Source organism: Sapajus apella, unplaced genomic scaffold, assembly GCF_009761245.1.
Source record: "Sapajus apella isolate SASKATOON/1434 unplaced genomic scaffold, GSC_monkey_1.0 scaffold11, whole genome shotgun sequence".
Classification (NCBI taxonomy): domain Eukaryota; kingdom Metazoa; phylum Chordata; class Mammalia; order Primates; family Cebidae; genus Sapajus; species Sapajus apella.
In genome coordinates this window covers 25,797,717-25,814,334 of record NW_022436951.1, presented here as the reverse complement: position 1 = coordinate 25,814,334, position 16,618 = coordinate 25,797,717, and the positions used below count along the sequence as shown (strand labels likewise).

At 42.5% G+C, this 16,618-nt stretch overlaps 1 protein-coding gene across 1 annotated transcript in view; it reads right to left on the bottom strand.

Moving 5' to 3' along the window:
- The window catches only part of MARCHF11 (membrane associated ring-CH-type finger 11), a 119,190-nt gene extending 106,720 nt beyond the window's left edge, over positions 1–12,470 (bottom strand). Inside the window, exons 1-2 of the mRNA XM_032279073.1 lie at positions 11,732–12,470; positions 10,541–10,696 (exon numbers count right to left, since the gene is read on the bottom strand). Of these exons, the coding sequence (XP_032134964.1) occupies positions 10,541–10,696; positions 11,732–12,259 (684 nt within the window). The 5' untranslated portion in view covers positions 12,260–12,470. The remainder of the gene's footprint in view (positions 1–10,540; positions 10,697–11,731) is intronic.
- Positions 12,471–16,618: the final 4,148 nt, after the last annotated feature.

Below are 16,618 nucleotides of genomic sequence, written 5' to 3'. Positions count from 1 at the left end.
TTTTTTTTTTTGAGATGGAGTTTCGCTCTTGTTACCCAGGCTGGAGTGCAATGGCGCAATCTCGGCTCACCGCAACCTCCGCCTCCCGGGTTCAGGCAATTCTCCTGCCCCAGCCTCCTGAGTCGCTGGGATTACAGGCACACGCCACCATGCCCAGCTAGTTTTTTGTATTTTCAGTAGAGACGGGTTTCACCATGTTGACCAGGATGGTCTCAATCTCTTGACCTCGTGATCCACCCGCCTCGGCTCCCACAGTGCTGGGATTACAGGCTTGAGCCACCGCGCCTGGCCGGTCAGCCTTTTTTATCTAGTCAGGCTTTCAACTGACTGGCTGCGGCTCCCCCATATGAGGGAGGCCATCTCCTTTCCCACGTGCTTTATAGGTCTAACAATTCCAGTGTTCATCTGCCCAGAAACACCCTCACAGACCCACCCAGAATACTGTCTGACCAAATACCTGGGCTCCCAATGACACATAAAATTAACTCTCACACCCAGTTTATTTTCATTAGCATCATTAACAGAATCTATAATTAGATATTGTTTGTATTTATTTGCTCACTTGTTTTTCTTCTGTTCCTCACCCTCAATAATTTAAGTCCTAGAAGCAGAGGCCCTGCTTGTTTTAACCAAATCTGTAACTCTAGGGCCAGGAACAGTGTCTGCTGTGTAGTAGTGGTTAATGTGTTGAATAAATGAAAAAAGAATCAATAAAAAAGTACCAATTATATAACTCATAGTAGAAAATAACAGAGAATACTTTGAGGCTACCTCTAGATCATGAGTAAAATCATCTTCTGGACCAAAAAATAAGCAAACACATACTGATCCGTCACGGTGTCATGTTATATGAATAATCACGCACCCATCAACACTTCATACTGGAATTCTCCCCACAGGCACTTCAAGGGATGGTTGGTGTTTTCCCCTGAAGCTTATTGTAGTAGAGCCTAATCATGCTCAAAACAGAGAGCCATATTTCTTTCACAAGTTTTCTTTTCTGTAACAGATACTGCTTTCAGTCTTAGTAGTATTCAGGTTGAGGGGAGAAGGTAGACAAGAGGCAGAGAGATTCATCACCCATGCTTGTATGTTTTACCAAATCACTCAGCAATGTTTCAGTATCAAAGCATCTTTCACTCTGTAGCCTAGGAACCATGTCACCCACAGCTACCCAAAAAATTCTGGCACAGTTAGTTGTAATCTTGTTGGCTTGGCATTTTTTAATGTCTTTCAACTTCTCAAATTACTGAAAATCATCTAGATTTGAAAATGAATTTAATAGAAGCCATGGTAGTACGAGTGAGAGACCCCTGTGAAAGCCAGGACTGTTTAGGTGGATACGGAAAGGTGGTTTCGCATTCAAAGCTTCTTCCTGCTTCCAGGGGAAGAAAGATTGGCATAGTTGGTCCTAGGGAATGCCACGCAGGCAAAGACTTCCACCCTGTTCATTGTGCCCTTCTCTCCATGGGGCTGCAGGTCTCACTGGAAATCTCCCACCTAGTCATCCCCACACAAAAGATAAGAGTCAGGCGACGTTAGGAAGAGGAGGGAAGTGATGGAAGGAGGATGAAACAGGTATTTACTAAAGGCTCAACACAGGCCTGGAAAACCTTGTGCTCTTGACTACTCTAAGATTTTTATTTCCTTTATTTAAAAAAAAAATAGAGAGGGCACTTGTATACATATTTATGTTTTTTAAAAAAATCTACAAATGTAACATAGGAAACAAGTTAATACTAGGGAGAGAGCTGGGGGAGGAAACAGGGCCAAAGTATTTCCTGTGGTCTCTGGAAATTGGTTAATAAGAATCTAAGTAAAATCCCCTGATGTTTTGTGCAAGATGTTTCCTTCTTAACAGGTTGAACAAACCAAGGCAAACCTGTGTACATTTTCTGAAATAATCCCTTATTCGTTTGAACTATTCTACAGCTCAGAGTCAAGACACAAATGGAGTAGGGAAATGAAATCTTTCACAACTTCAAAACCACATAAAACATAAAAATGCCAGGAGGGATTCTGAAGTAAGAGCTGGATCCTCATGGGCAGCATCCCCCCACAAACACCCCGTGCCCGAATTAAGCACTTGGCCACCTGTACCAAATCAGTATACCAAAAACAGAAGAAAAATTAAAAGGCCCAATAAGGCAACAATGGAACTCTGTTATTATAATGAAGGTTCATCCATCCATTGTCCAGGTATCACCACTCAAAACGAACCAACTCAAAGAGGTAAAAACTAGAGAGAAAGCATCTTTTTGGATGGTAGTTTTCAAGGCATCCCACTCCTAAGGGAAGGATGGAGTAAGAAATGTGTCCTCAGTAAGGTCCCTTATTGACTTTACCTATAAGAAATGTTTCCAGGTTTTTGTCATGTCTTCCCAAATAACGGGTTCCAGTCCACCTCTTCTTGCATCAACTTTATTTGGCTAAATCATGTGGAACAGCTTTTGAATGATAAGTTATGCTCACAGGGAAGATGTTGTCAAATATCCAAGGGTACAGAAAACACAAACCACAGTGCAGTTTTTCTTGGCCAACTCCTCTGTAACTGCCATCCATTTACTTGTAATTGTAGGTGATTATGTACTCCTCAGTCCATTCCCTGCTATTCTGAAGGGTCGGAAGCACTCTCATTTTGCCCTCAGAGTCATCCCATTCTACTCTCAGAAGGTCCCAAAATAGAAAGAAGCTGAGTTTCCTTTATACAGATCCCTTTAGCAAAACATCAGTCACATCACAGCACAGCTACATGCCAAGGCAAAGCAGGAAGTTAGTGAGGAGGAAATAGCCTGTTCTCTGGCTACATCTCCCTGGGTTTGAGTATTGTATTCACCAGTGGAAAATCATTTTTGAAGTTATGTTACAACTGTGCAGACTGCTCATCAAAAAAGTCACCTTGTTTTCAGCCAGGTGGCAGATTTCACACCCAAAATGTATATCCAGTAGACACTCTTAGCAGCTCATCTATATCCATGATCCTATGGTAAAATTTCTCACAAATTATTCAAATTCCCTGAACAAATGCTAGAAGAAACTCTTCAACCAATAACAATCTCAAGAAAGTGAGGGTGTCACACATGGGTAATTCCACATTCACAGTCTTTTTTCATGACATTTTATTTTTTGAAAAGAGCAGATGCATCTCACTGGAAGCTTTTATAAAAAAAAAATTCTAGGTTTTAAAAAATAGATCCCTGTGTTACTCTCAAGGCTTTTTCCTGTGGTCTGAAGAACTGAACATACTTGCCCAGGAAACTTGAGAATAGCGTTATTAGAAGATCAACTTGATAAGAGGTGGAAAATTGAGGACTATTCGATGGCTAATATTTGAGTAATTAATGCAATTTGATTTTCTTAAGTCATATTCTCACGGCAAAAATAACATCACCTCCATGGCTCTGGCCACCTTACAAAAACACTCATGTGGCATCTATTCATTCGTTTATTCATTCATACCATAAATACTCATTGAATGCCCACAAAGTGGCCGAGAAAATGAATGTCAGCAGTATTGAGTTTGGTTATATAATTTGCTCTAAAACCTGTCCCGCTCATTGCTATGCTTGTCCCTCAGAACATAAGCCTGGAAACCCTAAGCAAATTAAAATAATCTCATTTCAAAACATTCACAGGGGAATACTCCAAGGATATTTGCTGGGCTGCACACAGCCTGGGGGGCGGGGCATGAGAGCATTCTCTAAAATGTATTCCAGGACTCAGGGAGAGAAAAGAACAGCGACCTATTTCAAGGACACTTACTCTGAGACGCCCCTGCTTTCCACTCCTGACTTAACTAAAGCAACTCCTCAGAATTCAGGATTTGAGTCTGATACAACCAAGAAACTTTCAAAGAAGCAATGGTTTCAATATTTAGAAGTTAACAGCATTTCATTATGGAGCTAAAATGCCACCATTTCTAAATAATGTAAGTTTACAATGAGTTCATTCAAAATTACAAATTAACACAGAAATTTAGAAACATCTCCCCCACTGAATTTTCTAAGAGGTCATAAAAATCCTAAGTCCATATCAATACTTCATCTGTTTAAATTACTACCAAATGCAGTTGGATGAGCCCAACTTGCCCCTGTTTTTATGTGGCCCATGAGTTTTTACATTTTTTAATGGCAGGGGAAACATTTTTTTAAAAAGAATACTACTTCTTGACACATTAAAATGATATGAAGTTCAAATTTCAGTCTCTATAAGTAAAGTTTTACTGGAACACAGCCATGCTCATTTATTTACACAGTGTCTACGACTGCTTTCACACTATGACGGTAGCTTATGATGACTCTCCTAGCCTAAAATATTTCCTATCTGACCCTGCAAAGGAAAAGCCTTCTAACTACTGCTGATTTAAATAGTAATACAAATGTTATCCAGTGAAGACAGCTTGGAGCCATGACAAGGTTCCTCTACCCAACCACTGCCAAATCTTCTTGCCATCCTGACTTCCTTTAACCCATAAGTCAACCCATTTCTGCCTAGGAATATGCTTTATCTTCTACAGGAAGCTGAGTGGAGGGGCAAAGAAAGCAGAGAAGAGGAATGTGTCCGGGGGGATGCACCTACAAGGGCTGGAATATGTAGAAACGTAGAAGATGTATAGAGAAGGAAGTCCTGAGGCGTATCACCTACAGGGTCCATATTGTCCCCAAGCCTCATTCTAAACAGATTAAAAGCAAATACCAGAGCACAATGCCCTAAATGGCCTTCGGCTCCTTTTACCACTGTCTCAGAACCATCTGGCTTAGGAGAAACTGCAAAATCACTGTACATGTAGTCAGTGCAGTAAATTAGATGGCTATAGCAGTATACAAAGTAAAATTTACATATTTTATTCAGCAGAAAATCATTCATGTGTTCTAGTGAGTAAAATGCAGATTCTTATGTTTTGAAAATTAGTAAGCAAAGGAAACAAAAACAACTCCTAAGGTGAGAAAGCTGCCTTGTGATATACTGTTCATTTTGACATTTTTAGTTACCTACAAAATATTCCAGGATAGACATTTAAATCTTACATCTGAGCATCTTTCTTTTTAGTTATTCAGGTATGGTAATAAAAAGTCTCCGCTCAGCTTGTCATTTGCTATTAAATCCACAGAGAATGGTAGCAAGAGCAGCAGTTAGAGAAAAAGTCAAAGAGGAGGCTCACCGCGTCACAGGGTTGCACACATGCAGACAATTTTAAGCCACGAAATGCAAATGTCTTGAATGATTTCAAGTGACAGCATGCAATGCTGATAGTTCATGCTCTGAGGTTTTCTTCATACATTTTCAAAACCAAAGTCAGTTTTCAATGACAATTTGTCAGCTCCTCCTAGTGTGTCAGCTACCATCTTCTAACAGTCAGTTTTGAAGGTGGAAATGCCCCTTTCATGATGGAGCTCCATTTTGAAAAGTAATGACCATGGATTCCTCGGAAAGTTAATTAAAGTTCTATTTATGTCCTATAAGAAGGTCCAGAAACTGTACCTAAGAAGGATAGCCAAATAAACCCCCACCTGCTGTCTAATTCCCCTCTGATTCAAATCCAGCATGATAAATCCTAGGGTTTTAAGAACATGGATAAAAATGAAAAAAAAAAAATCTCAAGTCCTTCTCCTTGCTAAGAGATTTCCGAGTCATTCTAACTGCTATAAGAAGATCTGCTGCTGACAGCACATTAGAAGAGTTGAAATGAAAAGCAGTAAGGGAAAGGTCAATAAAAAATATAAGCCAATAACAATGGCCAGAGCCTAATCCCTGAAAATGCCTATGGACCACCTGCAAGTCTCAATCCCTTCCCAAGTAGGCAAGGCAGGCATATAACACTGGTCCTTTCCTCTAGTGTTCCAAGAAACGAAGGAGGAGGAAGAAGAAGGAAAGCTGGTGAACACCATGCCTCCCTGTGACTGATGCTCAGCTACTGCCCCTTCTGTGACTGCCCCCCAGGGATCCCGGACTTCACTAACCTCCCACCTACTCACAGGTTACAGGCACCCCACCTGACAGGAGCTGTTCCAAAGCATAAACAAAGTATGGCTCCCTGACCTTGAATAGGTCTGCCCTGTGCTTGGCCACATTTAAAAGCATCTCATTGCTCCAATCATGAGTAGACTCTAGTAAGGACATAAATAAGACCCATGGTGAGGGACATCTGGAGAGTAAATATGCTCACTGCACTGAGATCATTATATCTCATCACACCTGCTTTTAAAAAGCTGATTCATTCATCACAGATGTCAACTGATTTGGTCAGAAACCAAGGTGGGATCCCAGAAAGAGCAGGGAATAAAAATCCAAGGGTAAAGAATGATATGGGAAGAGGAACAACTAACTTCACTTTGGTGACACAATGAGAAGTAAACAGGAAGGACCTGTGGCAGTGAGCAAGTGAAGATCCCCATCCCTTAGCTGACTGAACAGGTCATAATATCCAGAGCCAACATTTAAATGGAACCTGCTACGGGCCAGGTGTTACTCTAAGCATTTCATACATATTTTGTGTGTAATTCTCAAAATAAGGGATAAGACAGGTACCATTGCCATCTCCTTTCTGAAGATGAGTCAAGGGAGATGCAAAGAGTTTAAGTAATTTGTCTAAAGTAACACAGATATTACCTTCCATTTACATAGCTTTTTCTTTGTTTAGGCAATACAGTCTGTCTTTTATAGAAAGTTCAAAATTTCACATACAGTACTTTATCCCATAAATGTTACCTCTTCAAAGATCCATCATGCCTCTGGGAAAAATACTGAACCCATTCATAAGCTGGAATATGGCTTAATTAATGTATAATGCTACCAACATCTCAAAATAAAACCGATCTTACACGTTCATCCGTTTCACTAATTTTAGACCAGATTCAGAACAGAGCTAGCCTCTTCTCTTAAATTGTCCTTAATGTGTCATCTTGGATATGTTAATAAATAAAATAGATTCTGCAAGTCGATGCATTTTAATTACCTCAAATGTCTTAATTAATTCCTACTGCTAATGATACAGCAATTCAGGTTTAACTATGTTGTACAGGATACATCCGCTGGCTTTCTATTGGGTCACGTTGCTGAGCGTCAGTGAAATCCAATGAAATTGGGAGGTTAGACCCCAATTCTCAAAGAATTCAAATGTCAATGAGAATAACAAGTAAAACTAAGGTGTTAGGCTCACTGCAGCACATTTTCCTCACACACACCTACTTCCTGGTAACTGCTCCTTGCCTTCTTTGTCCTCATCTTCCTCTGAGCACAAGGAAATACAACATGGTAATACTCACTTGTGACAGTGCTTGAGGTTATATATCAAGCACCACTGGTGAGTGCTTGCATACATCGTTTTAACCTCCTTTGTTTCAGAGCTCTGGAAGGGAAGTTACATTGAAATGTGCTGATCTACTTGGACTTCATGAGGACCAGATGCAGAGAGTAGGTCAGGAAGGCAGGGCCATTTTAGAAGCTATCTCCTATGGTGGATAAAGATGGCGGAGGGCCAGACTCCAGAAGTGGAGTCTATTTCCCCTTCCTTTGAATCTGAGTTGGGCCTGTGTCTAGCTTTACACAAAAGAATCCAGCAGATGTGAAACCACGTCACTTCCAAGCCTGGTACTTAAGACATTTGTAACTTTCACTTTTATGCGCTTGGAACCCAGCTATCACAGTGAGAAGCAGCAGCCACATGGAGAGAGAACTAAGATACCAGGTGGCAGCCCTAACTGAGCTTCCAGCCAAAACCAGGTCAAATGAGCAAGACTTCTTGGATGTTCCAATCTGGTAAAGCCTTTGGATGAAGATAGTTCCAGGTGATGCAGCACATAGCAAAAGACTTCTCAGCCGACCTCCAGCAACCCATAGACTCTTAACAGATCATAAATGATAGCTGTTTAAAGAACCAAGTATTGACATGGATTGTTATGCAACAATAGACAGTCAAAACCTTTCCAACCCATCTTAGAGACCCAGGTTGAAACTAGTTCCCGCCTTTTCCAGGACAAGTCATGGTAGACTCAGAAACATCAAGGTGGCTAGGATGGGACTGAGAAGCACACTCTCCAACAGGGCAGCTAAGACAGTGGACCCTGGGCCGGACTGACTAAGCCTGAATCCTAGCTTTGCCTTTTATTAGATAGGGACCTGGTAGAAGTTACTTAACTTTACTGTGCCTCAGTTTCCCTTTGAGTAAAATATAAATAATATTCCTCACTTCTAGACTTGTCATGAAGATTAAGTATCAATATCCATATACATAAAGCATTTAGAACAGTGCCTGGCAAAGTGTTTGTGACTATCATTGTTTATTCTCTGTATATATACATCCAAGAAACCACCTGCTTACAAGGGATTGGCTCCACACCAGCAAGGGAGAAAACTAAGAATTTCAGTGAATGCTCAGTTTATGAGTCATCCATAACAGAAATGTCAGACAAAGAGCTAAACTTCTTCTGAGTATAAGCTACTCCTATATGTTAGAATTCAAACTTGGGGAAATTTACAACTGATTTCTGTTCATTAAGAGTACCAAGCTTAATGTGTATCTGATGCAGTCAAGGAAAGTTATTTCATCCCCAGCATGTTCTGAGCTGTCATCACCACATTCATATCAGCTTTGTTTCTAAATATGATTTTGTAGGTCACTACAACAATCAGATCAGGTTACAGATAATAGTGGTATTTACAGATGTCATAATAAAATTAATCCTAAATGGGTTAGTATTACCGGATTAATTTTTGGTTTTTAGTTCTTTTTGGGGAAAAGGAAAATCATATGCAAGTTTGTGGAGTTACTTTTTAAAAATAACTATTGAATCTTCTGTAAATGAAACAATAGTAACCAATTCTTTTTGCTATAGGGTTAAAATTAGTAAATTTTTTTTTTGCCCAGCTCTTTATCTCTTCTCTATTTTAAAATGTGCATCAAGTGCTTATCTCTATTTACTTCAAAATTAATCATCCCAAATGAATTAACATATAGTTGCCATAAGTTCAAGTTTCTGAAATAGTCTTCTCTTTCAGCCAATGAGTCTGACCATAGCTCTTCTCGGGGAGCTTTTCTCTAGAGTCCAAAACTCTTATTATTTTCTCACATATTTTTATTGATAAAGCTGTTTTAAATCCAATTATACTACCTATATACTAGTCTTTGAAAATGGTTTCATCTGTTTTTCAAGACAACTATGATGGATTCATAAACGGATACCCCAGTAATTCAATCAGAGGTTCTGGGAAAAGGCGTCAGGTTTGTGCTTGTCTTCAGCATGGTAATATCACTCATCCATATTATTTATGCTTTCTCTTTCCAAATTATTCATAAGCCTTAGGTCAGCTTGAGAAATACATATTTTCATTTTGTGCTTGCTAATCATGCCTTAAATGGAGACTATCAGAGATGCAAATTAATTGCAAATTACATAAAGGATGCAAAAATTTTAAACTATGAAATTTAAATTATTAATGTACTAGTAATTCAGCTTCCAGGTTCCTTCGGCAAACACTAATAGTTCCACCTATATCACATTGTTGAATAAAAACCAAACTGGGTTATTTAGATAGCAACAAGGAACACTAGAGTTCATTACATTTTCCCCCTCCCAACTTTGCAATTCCCTATTATTTTTCCTTTCATTACTCCTTTGTGTCTGCTTTGAACCCTATTCTTTTATGTCTGCTTAACTTCAGCCTACCAGATATCACAAATGACACAATATTCTGCTTTTCCTTAAGATGTCATTCTTAATATTTTATATTCTACCTGTCTGTTCAAAGAACCTGCATCTGTTTAACAATAAATGTTTAAGCCTATTTTCCAGGGCATTTGTAGATTTATGTGTATTGTGTGATTACACACAAAAAGTTTAAGAATATGTAAGAATACTATTTCAGTAGTATTATTGAGAGTAACTGTTGGGAATACTTCTGCATCCACTCTGTAGCTGAATACAGCAAAGAAGAAAATCAGCCAAAATTTAACCGCGAAAGAACATCATATGAAAAAGAAAGCCTGGGTAAGTGGAAAGAGCATTCAGATTAGAACTAATAGGTTTAACCAAAGTTTTCATACCAGTAAAGTTTTCCTTTACTTGTATCTGTTTTCCATAAATGGAGCCCACATTAGGGCTTAAATGCTTAAGTTACCAAAATATTAATAAAATCAATTGTGTAACATTTCTAATGAATAAAATTGATTTATGTGGGGTATAAGTCATGATACCAACTTGCCTTTTTAGAAAATAAAAAGAGTTTTCTGATAAATAAAATTGATTTAAGTAGGATATAAGTCATGCTACCAACTTGCGTTTTTAGAAAATGAGTATCATTTTATGAATAAGTAACAAATTAATAAAGGAAACCATTTGATTAAAATGTCTTTTGAGTTTCTTGGATAAAATGTCATGGCTTTCTCAAAACACATGTTTACAAATTCTAAATCTTGGTTTTACTGTAATTTGCACAAAAGGTTTTTAAGTAGCATAAGTAAGTATCCTCAGTAATAACTAAGCTTAAGTGCATTCATGTTAACAAAATTATTTCAGGAAAAATAAATGTTGAAGCTGCTTACCTGGCAAGGTTGTTTCATTTTAATGGCTATAACATGGTATCTATAACAGCAGAGTTCACAGGTCCAGGAACCTCTCTCGCTGATCCACTTTAGCAGGCACAGCTGATGTGTATACCGAACTGACCCATCACATCGGCAGGGGTTTAACAGTTCACCCTAAAAAGAAAACAGCTCAGTGTGAATACTTGTGTCTGTGTATCTATTGTAAAAACCTAATGCTTCCTTTCTTTTCTTTCAAAGCCATTTACTCAGGATACAGCATCAGGCTCTATCCTAGAAAATGAAATTAAAATTTTATCCCTCTGATGGGACTGAAACTAAAGTCTTAAAACTATTTCAAAGATATTGCTTAGAGTTATGACATAAACATTCTACCAACATACAAAATGTCTGCAAGATATAGCTCCCAATACCCGTGGGGGAAGGCTGTACTATTAAATCTCTTTAATAACTTTTAAGTGGATGGTCAGATGCATTTCCTCTGCAGTTATTCTTAATCATTGCTAAAGAAGAAACGCATGGCATCCCAGAAAGCAGCATTATGCTTTTATTTTTTTCTAAATGTAGCATCATAAATATTGACTTAGGGCACTATATTCCTGAAAGCTTGTATATTCGTATGCAATTTCCTTACTTTTAAAAATATTACACCTATTTTCTCAGACCACACATTTGTGAGGGACATAAACTTATTCTTTCTTCCGCATGATTACTCTAAGTTTGCATGCACCTACAATGATGTTTATAATTTTAGAATTGTGTTGCTGACAGAATATAAAGTACATTGTTGGCATAATAGCCTTTCTTTCAAAGTACGTTCCTATTTCTCTTGCAAAAACTATCACATGCTTTTCACATACTTGAGATTAAGTCACCAAAATTAGCAATAAGGAAAGATCCTGCTCTTTCTGGCTGTGATATGACATCCGTCTCAAGATACATTTGTAGAAGGAAGGAAAAAGAAGTGTAGATGAAATTAAGCTCAGTATTCGCCGCTGGGACATTTTTATTTGCCTTCACAGTAAGGGAAAGGGGAAAGAACGCACGCTGGAGCCAGCGCTCACAGAGCAGAACCAGAGGAGCCTCTTCGGAGGCAAACTGAGAGAGGTGTGCGCTGTCCGTGGTGCTGAAAGCTGCACTGGCGGGAGTGGGAGCCGCCGCCAGCTGCCTCGGGGTCCCGCCGGGCCTTACCTGCTCCGCGCCCTGGAAGCAGATCTTGCAGATGGGCTGGTGGTGCTGGTGCCCCGGACGTTGGTCGCCGCCGCCACTGCTGCTGCTGCGGCTGCTACACACCGAGCGCGTCTCGGGCTGGTCGCCGGCGCCCCGCCGATCGCCCTCGCCTCCCGCGTCGGCCTCAGACTCCGCGGGGCCGCCTTTTACTGCCGCCGCCTCCGGGAGGCGCCTCGGACCTTCCCCGGAGTCGCCAGCTGCTGCCACTTCCTGGCCGGCAAGCGGCAGGGGCAGCGGCGGCGGTGGCAGCTCGTCCGCGCCCCTGCGCCTCGGGGCCACCTCCCCGGGCTGCTCGCTCGGCCCGGCGGCGCGCTCGGAGGTCTCGGGGGGCGCGGGCAGCGGCGGCAGGTAGCGCGGGGCCGCGGGAACCTGGGCCGGCTCTCCCGGCGGCTGTGGCGGCGGCGGCGGTGGAGGCTGCGGGGGCGGCTCGGCGTCCCCACTCTCCGCCCCGCGACACCGACTGCCGCCGTGGCCGCCCTCAAAGCTCATGGCTGTATCGCCGCCGCCCTCCTGCCCGCCAGGCTGGCGGGCCGGGCTCTGGCTGCAGGCGCGGAGAGCGCGGAGGGGGCGGGCCGGAGGGAGGAACAGGGGAGGAGGGGGAAGGGGTCCGGGCGCCTGGGGCTGGGGGGCGGGACGGGGAGGGGATGTGGAAGGCCAGGCGGCGGAGACTGGGGCGGCCGTTCGGTGGAGCCGCCGGCTCTGCTCTGATGGAGGCGGCGCCGAATTCGGCTGCGCGTGAGAGCAGCGGCGCGGAGGGGGGGGGCCGGGGAAGTGAGGGGGCGGAAGGGAGGAGCGGCGCGGTGGGGGCGGCAGGGGCTGCAGGGGCAGCGGGGGGCGCGGGGGCGCAGGCGCGGGCGCGGGGAGGGTGGGGGGCGCGGAGCTGAGGGAGAGAGCTCGGGGTGCGGCGCCGAGGGGACGGGCTGGAAGTGGGGGATCCCGCAGCCGCCTCCGCGGGCCGGCCCAGCGGCCGCGCACGTTGGTTCCGGGGCGGATGACCCCTCTCCAAAAGGCGCAGCACTGCGGTTCTCGTGAGCCAGGAAGTAGAGGGCGGGGGAGAGGCCGAGGGTCCAGAAACCGTTACTGGGTGGGCAGGTGGGTGCGGCGCGTGCGGGGCGGGGGCGCGACGGTCTAAGCAGAGACCCGCGTGGGCTTGGGGGCGCGCGAGGCTGGTGCCAGGGCGCCCCGAACCGGTGAGGAGGGGCGCGGGAAAGAGTGCGGGACCTGAGACTGTAACCGCCACTTCCCAGCGCCCGCTCCCCGCGCTCGGAGCCCTCAAGGGCACTCCCAGGGATCCCCGAAAGCCTTAAAACAGAAGTCTCTGGAACCTGTGTCCTCTCCCTATGTCGCCCGCCCTCGAATCTGTGTCCTCCTCACCCGCTCCCTCCTGAAGAGAGCATCCCGGGTTATTGGTAAACATCTTGGTGCCTCCGAGGTCGGAGCTTCGTTTTCTGAAGTGGTTCGTAATGGTGAACCCTGGCGCCACGTTCTGTGGCTTATAATCACTTTCGTCCTCTCCAAATGACACCACCCCTTATCCTGGAAAAGTGGCTGCAGCCGTCCCTGGATCTTAGTTTTACTCACCCTAAAGTCAATTTCTGGATAACTCCACCCTGAAAAATCTCTGTGACACTTATCATCTTCAGGGCAGGGCTACAGTTATCTTTCCGGAAAAAAACTGCCTCACCTGCAGGGAACTAGGCGGAAAATCGTGCACATGCGGTAGTTTCCAAATCCGTGCAGTGTGAGATTACAAAGCATCGAATTTATATGCGGCAATGTGTCTATCCAAATTTTCACTGCTGTGACGCTTTCAGTCTTTGACACAAACGACACAGAGCAGTCATTTTTGGCAGCGTTTCATAGCCGAAGACCCAGGATCAGAAAGGCAAAATAACTTGTTCAAGGTTATAGAACTATTCACAAAGAACTTCTGAGCTCCCTGACTCCAGATTTTCTGGTTTAAATGCCAATATTTTTTTCTTCCAATCCTTTCTTCTACCTCCTAAAACAGCATTGCAGTACATGGTGTGTTTGGTGCCACTGACTCCCATTAATAGTTAGATATTCTGGAATAGCTGTGGTAAACTACCAACTTAAGTTCATTTTTTTCATTTCACATTTTGGCAGTAAGAAGTATATTTGATTCTTAAAGAAGACCTAGCTCTTTTGACAGAAATTAGTTTCATTTACCAGAGATAGAAGGTTGTGAAAAATAATTCAGGAATGCTTTGTCACAAATGGTCTCTGATGAACTCGTTTCCAGGAATGTCCTCTAACACTTAGCCCCTTTGGACTAGCTATTTTTGGTAGCAGAGTGGCAGGCAGCAAGCACATTTTTAAAATCATAAAATCTCCAGGAACGTATTACAATCAAGAAATGTGGTTGTAGCTGTGTTTTCATGTTTGATCTTCACCTGTCAAGATGACAACACAAGTTTGTGTATTGCCACAGTCAAGAAAGATAATCATAAGCCTTATGATCATCATAAACCTTCTTCATAAGTTCTTGAGTTAAACGGTGTCTAGACTTGTACAGAATCCCCTAAGTAATTCCATTTATGACTAGTAAATCTCTACCAGGTGTGATAAAGTGCATCATTACTCAAAGGACCGCATAAAAGCTGTGGGTTTTGTATAAACATGTAGAATAATGCAGACAGCAGGGTGGCATGGATAAAGGAGAAAAGGGCCACAAGGCTAGATGTGTCCTCTCAGTTAATTGTTTCTGAAAAAAAAAATTTTAAGTTTCTTTGCTAAGGCCCATAGCCACATAAAATTCTTTCCCAGTTTCAATGACCTCCAAAGCTGACCCGTCCCTAAAGAAGGGAAACTTTTTCATGATCTTCAGCTAACTCAATGAGTCTTCAATAGATCCAGGAAAAACACCTTCTTTGTAACTTTGACTACATCATCTGTCATAAAAATATAAAATAGTGGAACATAGAAAGGATAAATTCCTCTCAGCTGCTGGCACCCGAGTGGAAGAGATGGAGACACAGACATCAGATAAAGAAGTGCGCCGGCAGCCACTGACAACTGTCAGTAGCAAGGTGCCTCTGCCCATTGAAAAATGAATGAGGGGAAACACAGGTTTATCAAATTTGAGCAAATATTGAAAGGATGATCAAATTTTCATGATGCGAGTAAACGAGTTGTTCATTCATTTAGTTGTTTAAGCCAAAATCCTAGGTGTCACCTAGGATTTACATCATACATTCAGCATATGAAAATTTCTTTTCAAATGTACTTTCCAAATACTCACCAAATTTCACTCCAGCTTTTCACCTCCATTCCCACCATCCCAATTCAAACCACTATTATAATGGACCAAACTGTCAAAACAACTTTCTGTCTCCCTGCTTCTCATTCTTGAGCTTACATCCTACACCAGCCAGGATGATCTGATTGAGGTATTAAGTCTAGTCATGTCATCCCTCTACTCAGTACCCGCCAATGGCTTCTCATCACACTTAGTGTAATACCAAAAATCTTAGCATCCCCTGCAAGTCCTCAGTGTAGCCTCTGCCTACCTCTCTAAAGACCTCTCCATACTCTTCCCCACGACCCTACCCTACCCTCCCTGTTACTCATTTCTGTTACATTAGGATCCTTGCTATTTCCCAAGTACATACCCCTCTAACCTATCTTCAGTTATTATGGCTCACTCCCTCACTTCACTCAGATTTCTATACTTCATGAAAAAAAAAGCTAGGCACAGTGGCTCACACATGTAATCCCAGCACTTTGGGAGACCAAGACAGGTGGATCACCTGAGGCCGGGAGTTCAAGACCAGCCTGGCCAACATGGTGAAACCCCATCTCTACTAAAAATACAACAAACTAGTCAGGCATGGTGGTGGGTGCCTATAATCCCAGCTGCTAGGGAGGCTGAGGCGGGAGAATCACTTGAACCCAGGAGGCGGAGCTTGCCCTGAACTGACATCACACCATTGCACTCCAGCCTGGGCGACAAGAGCGAGACTCCATTTCAAAAAGAGAAAAAAGAAAAGATCTTTCATAACCTTTCCATCTGATATAGAATTTTCCACTGTAATTTTCCCAGTTTTACCCTTTTTCATGTCACTTTACTACTCAACATTATATATGGATATATTATGTGTAGTCTGCTTGCCTAATGGAGTTATTTAGTCATTTGTTACCATGTATAAGTGAGGTCAACACCTTGGATCACCTTGATTTCATGTTCACCAAAGACGTGTCAGAAATTCCAGCATTTGTCAGTTCTACCTTTAAGTTTGGTACCATTCTTTCTGCCAGTCTTTCTAGCTTTGCCTCCTGCTTCTCACATTGTTTCCTGTTCCTGCTGGCTCTTCCACTCATAAGGGCTTCCAATCTACATCAACTAGCCAGTCCCCTCTCTTCCGTTACTGGGTGCCTTGGTCCTCGCCAACTTACATTAATCTGGCATTTATCTAAGAACCTAGTATCTTCTCTGAAAGCTCACTAATACCTAAATTCTGGATACAAATACCATTCAATGCTCACTAAGTCCTACAAAAATACTTATTTCAACCTCCCCCAAAAATGTTTTAAGGCCTTCAAAACAATAAAATAGTATATTAAGAGCATGTTTGATTTGTAAAGGATCATGTTGCTTTTTTTTTTAAAGTAATGGCCAAGCATTGTTTTCTTACCTTAGTCGTCTCTGCCTTGAACCTTGGAAACAAGTGCTAAGAAGTGCTTTTAACATAAGAGATGTGAAGGCATCAAAACACACTGAATAACCATGTACACAAGATATCGTAAACCTGCCTGACCTCAGGAATGCAGGTGAATCAACCTGACATGATGCGACCACCCACACTTTAGAAGAATCTCAAATACAGC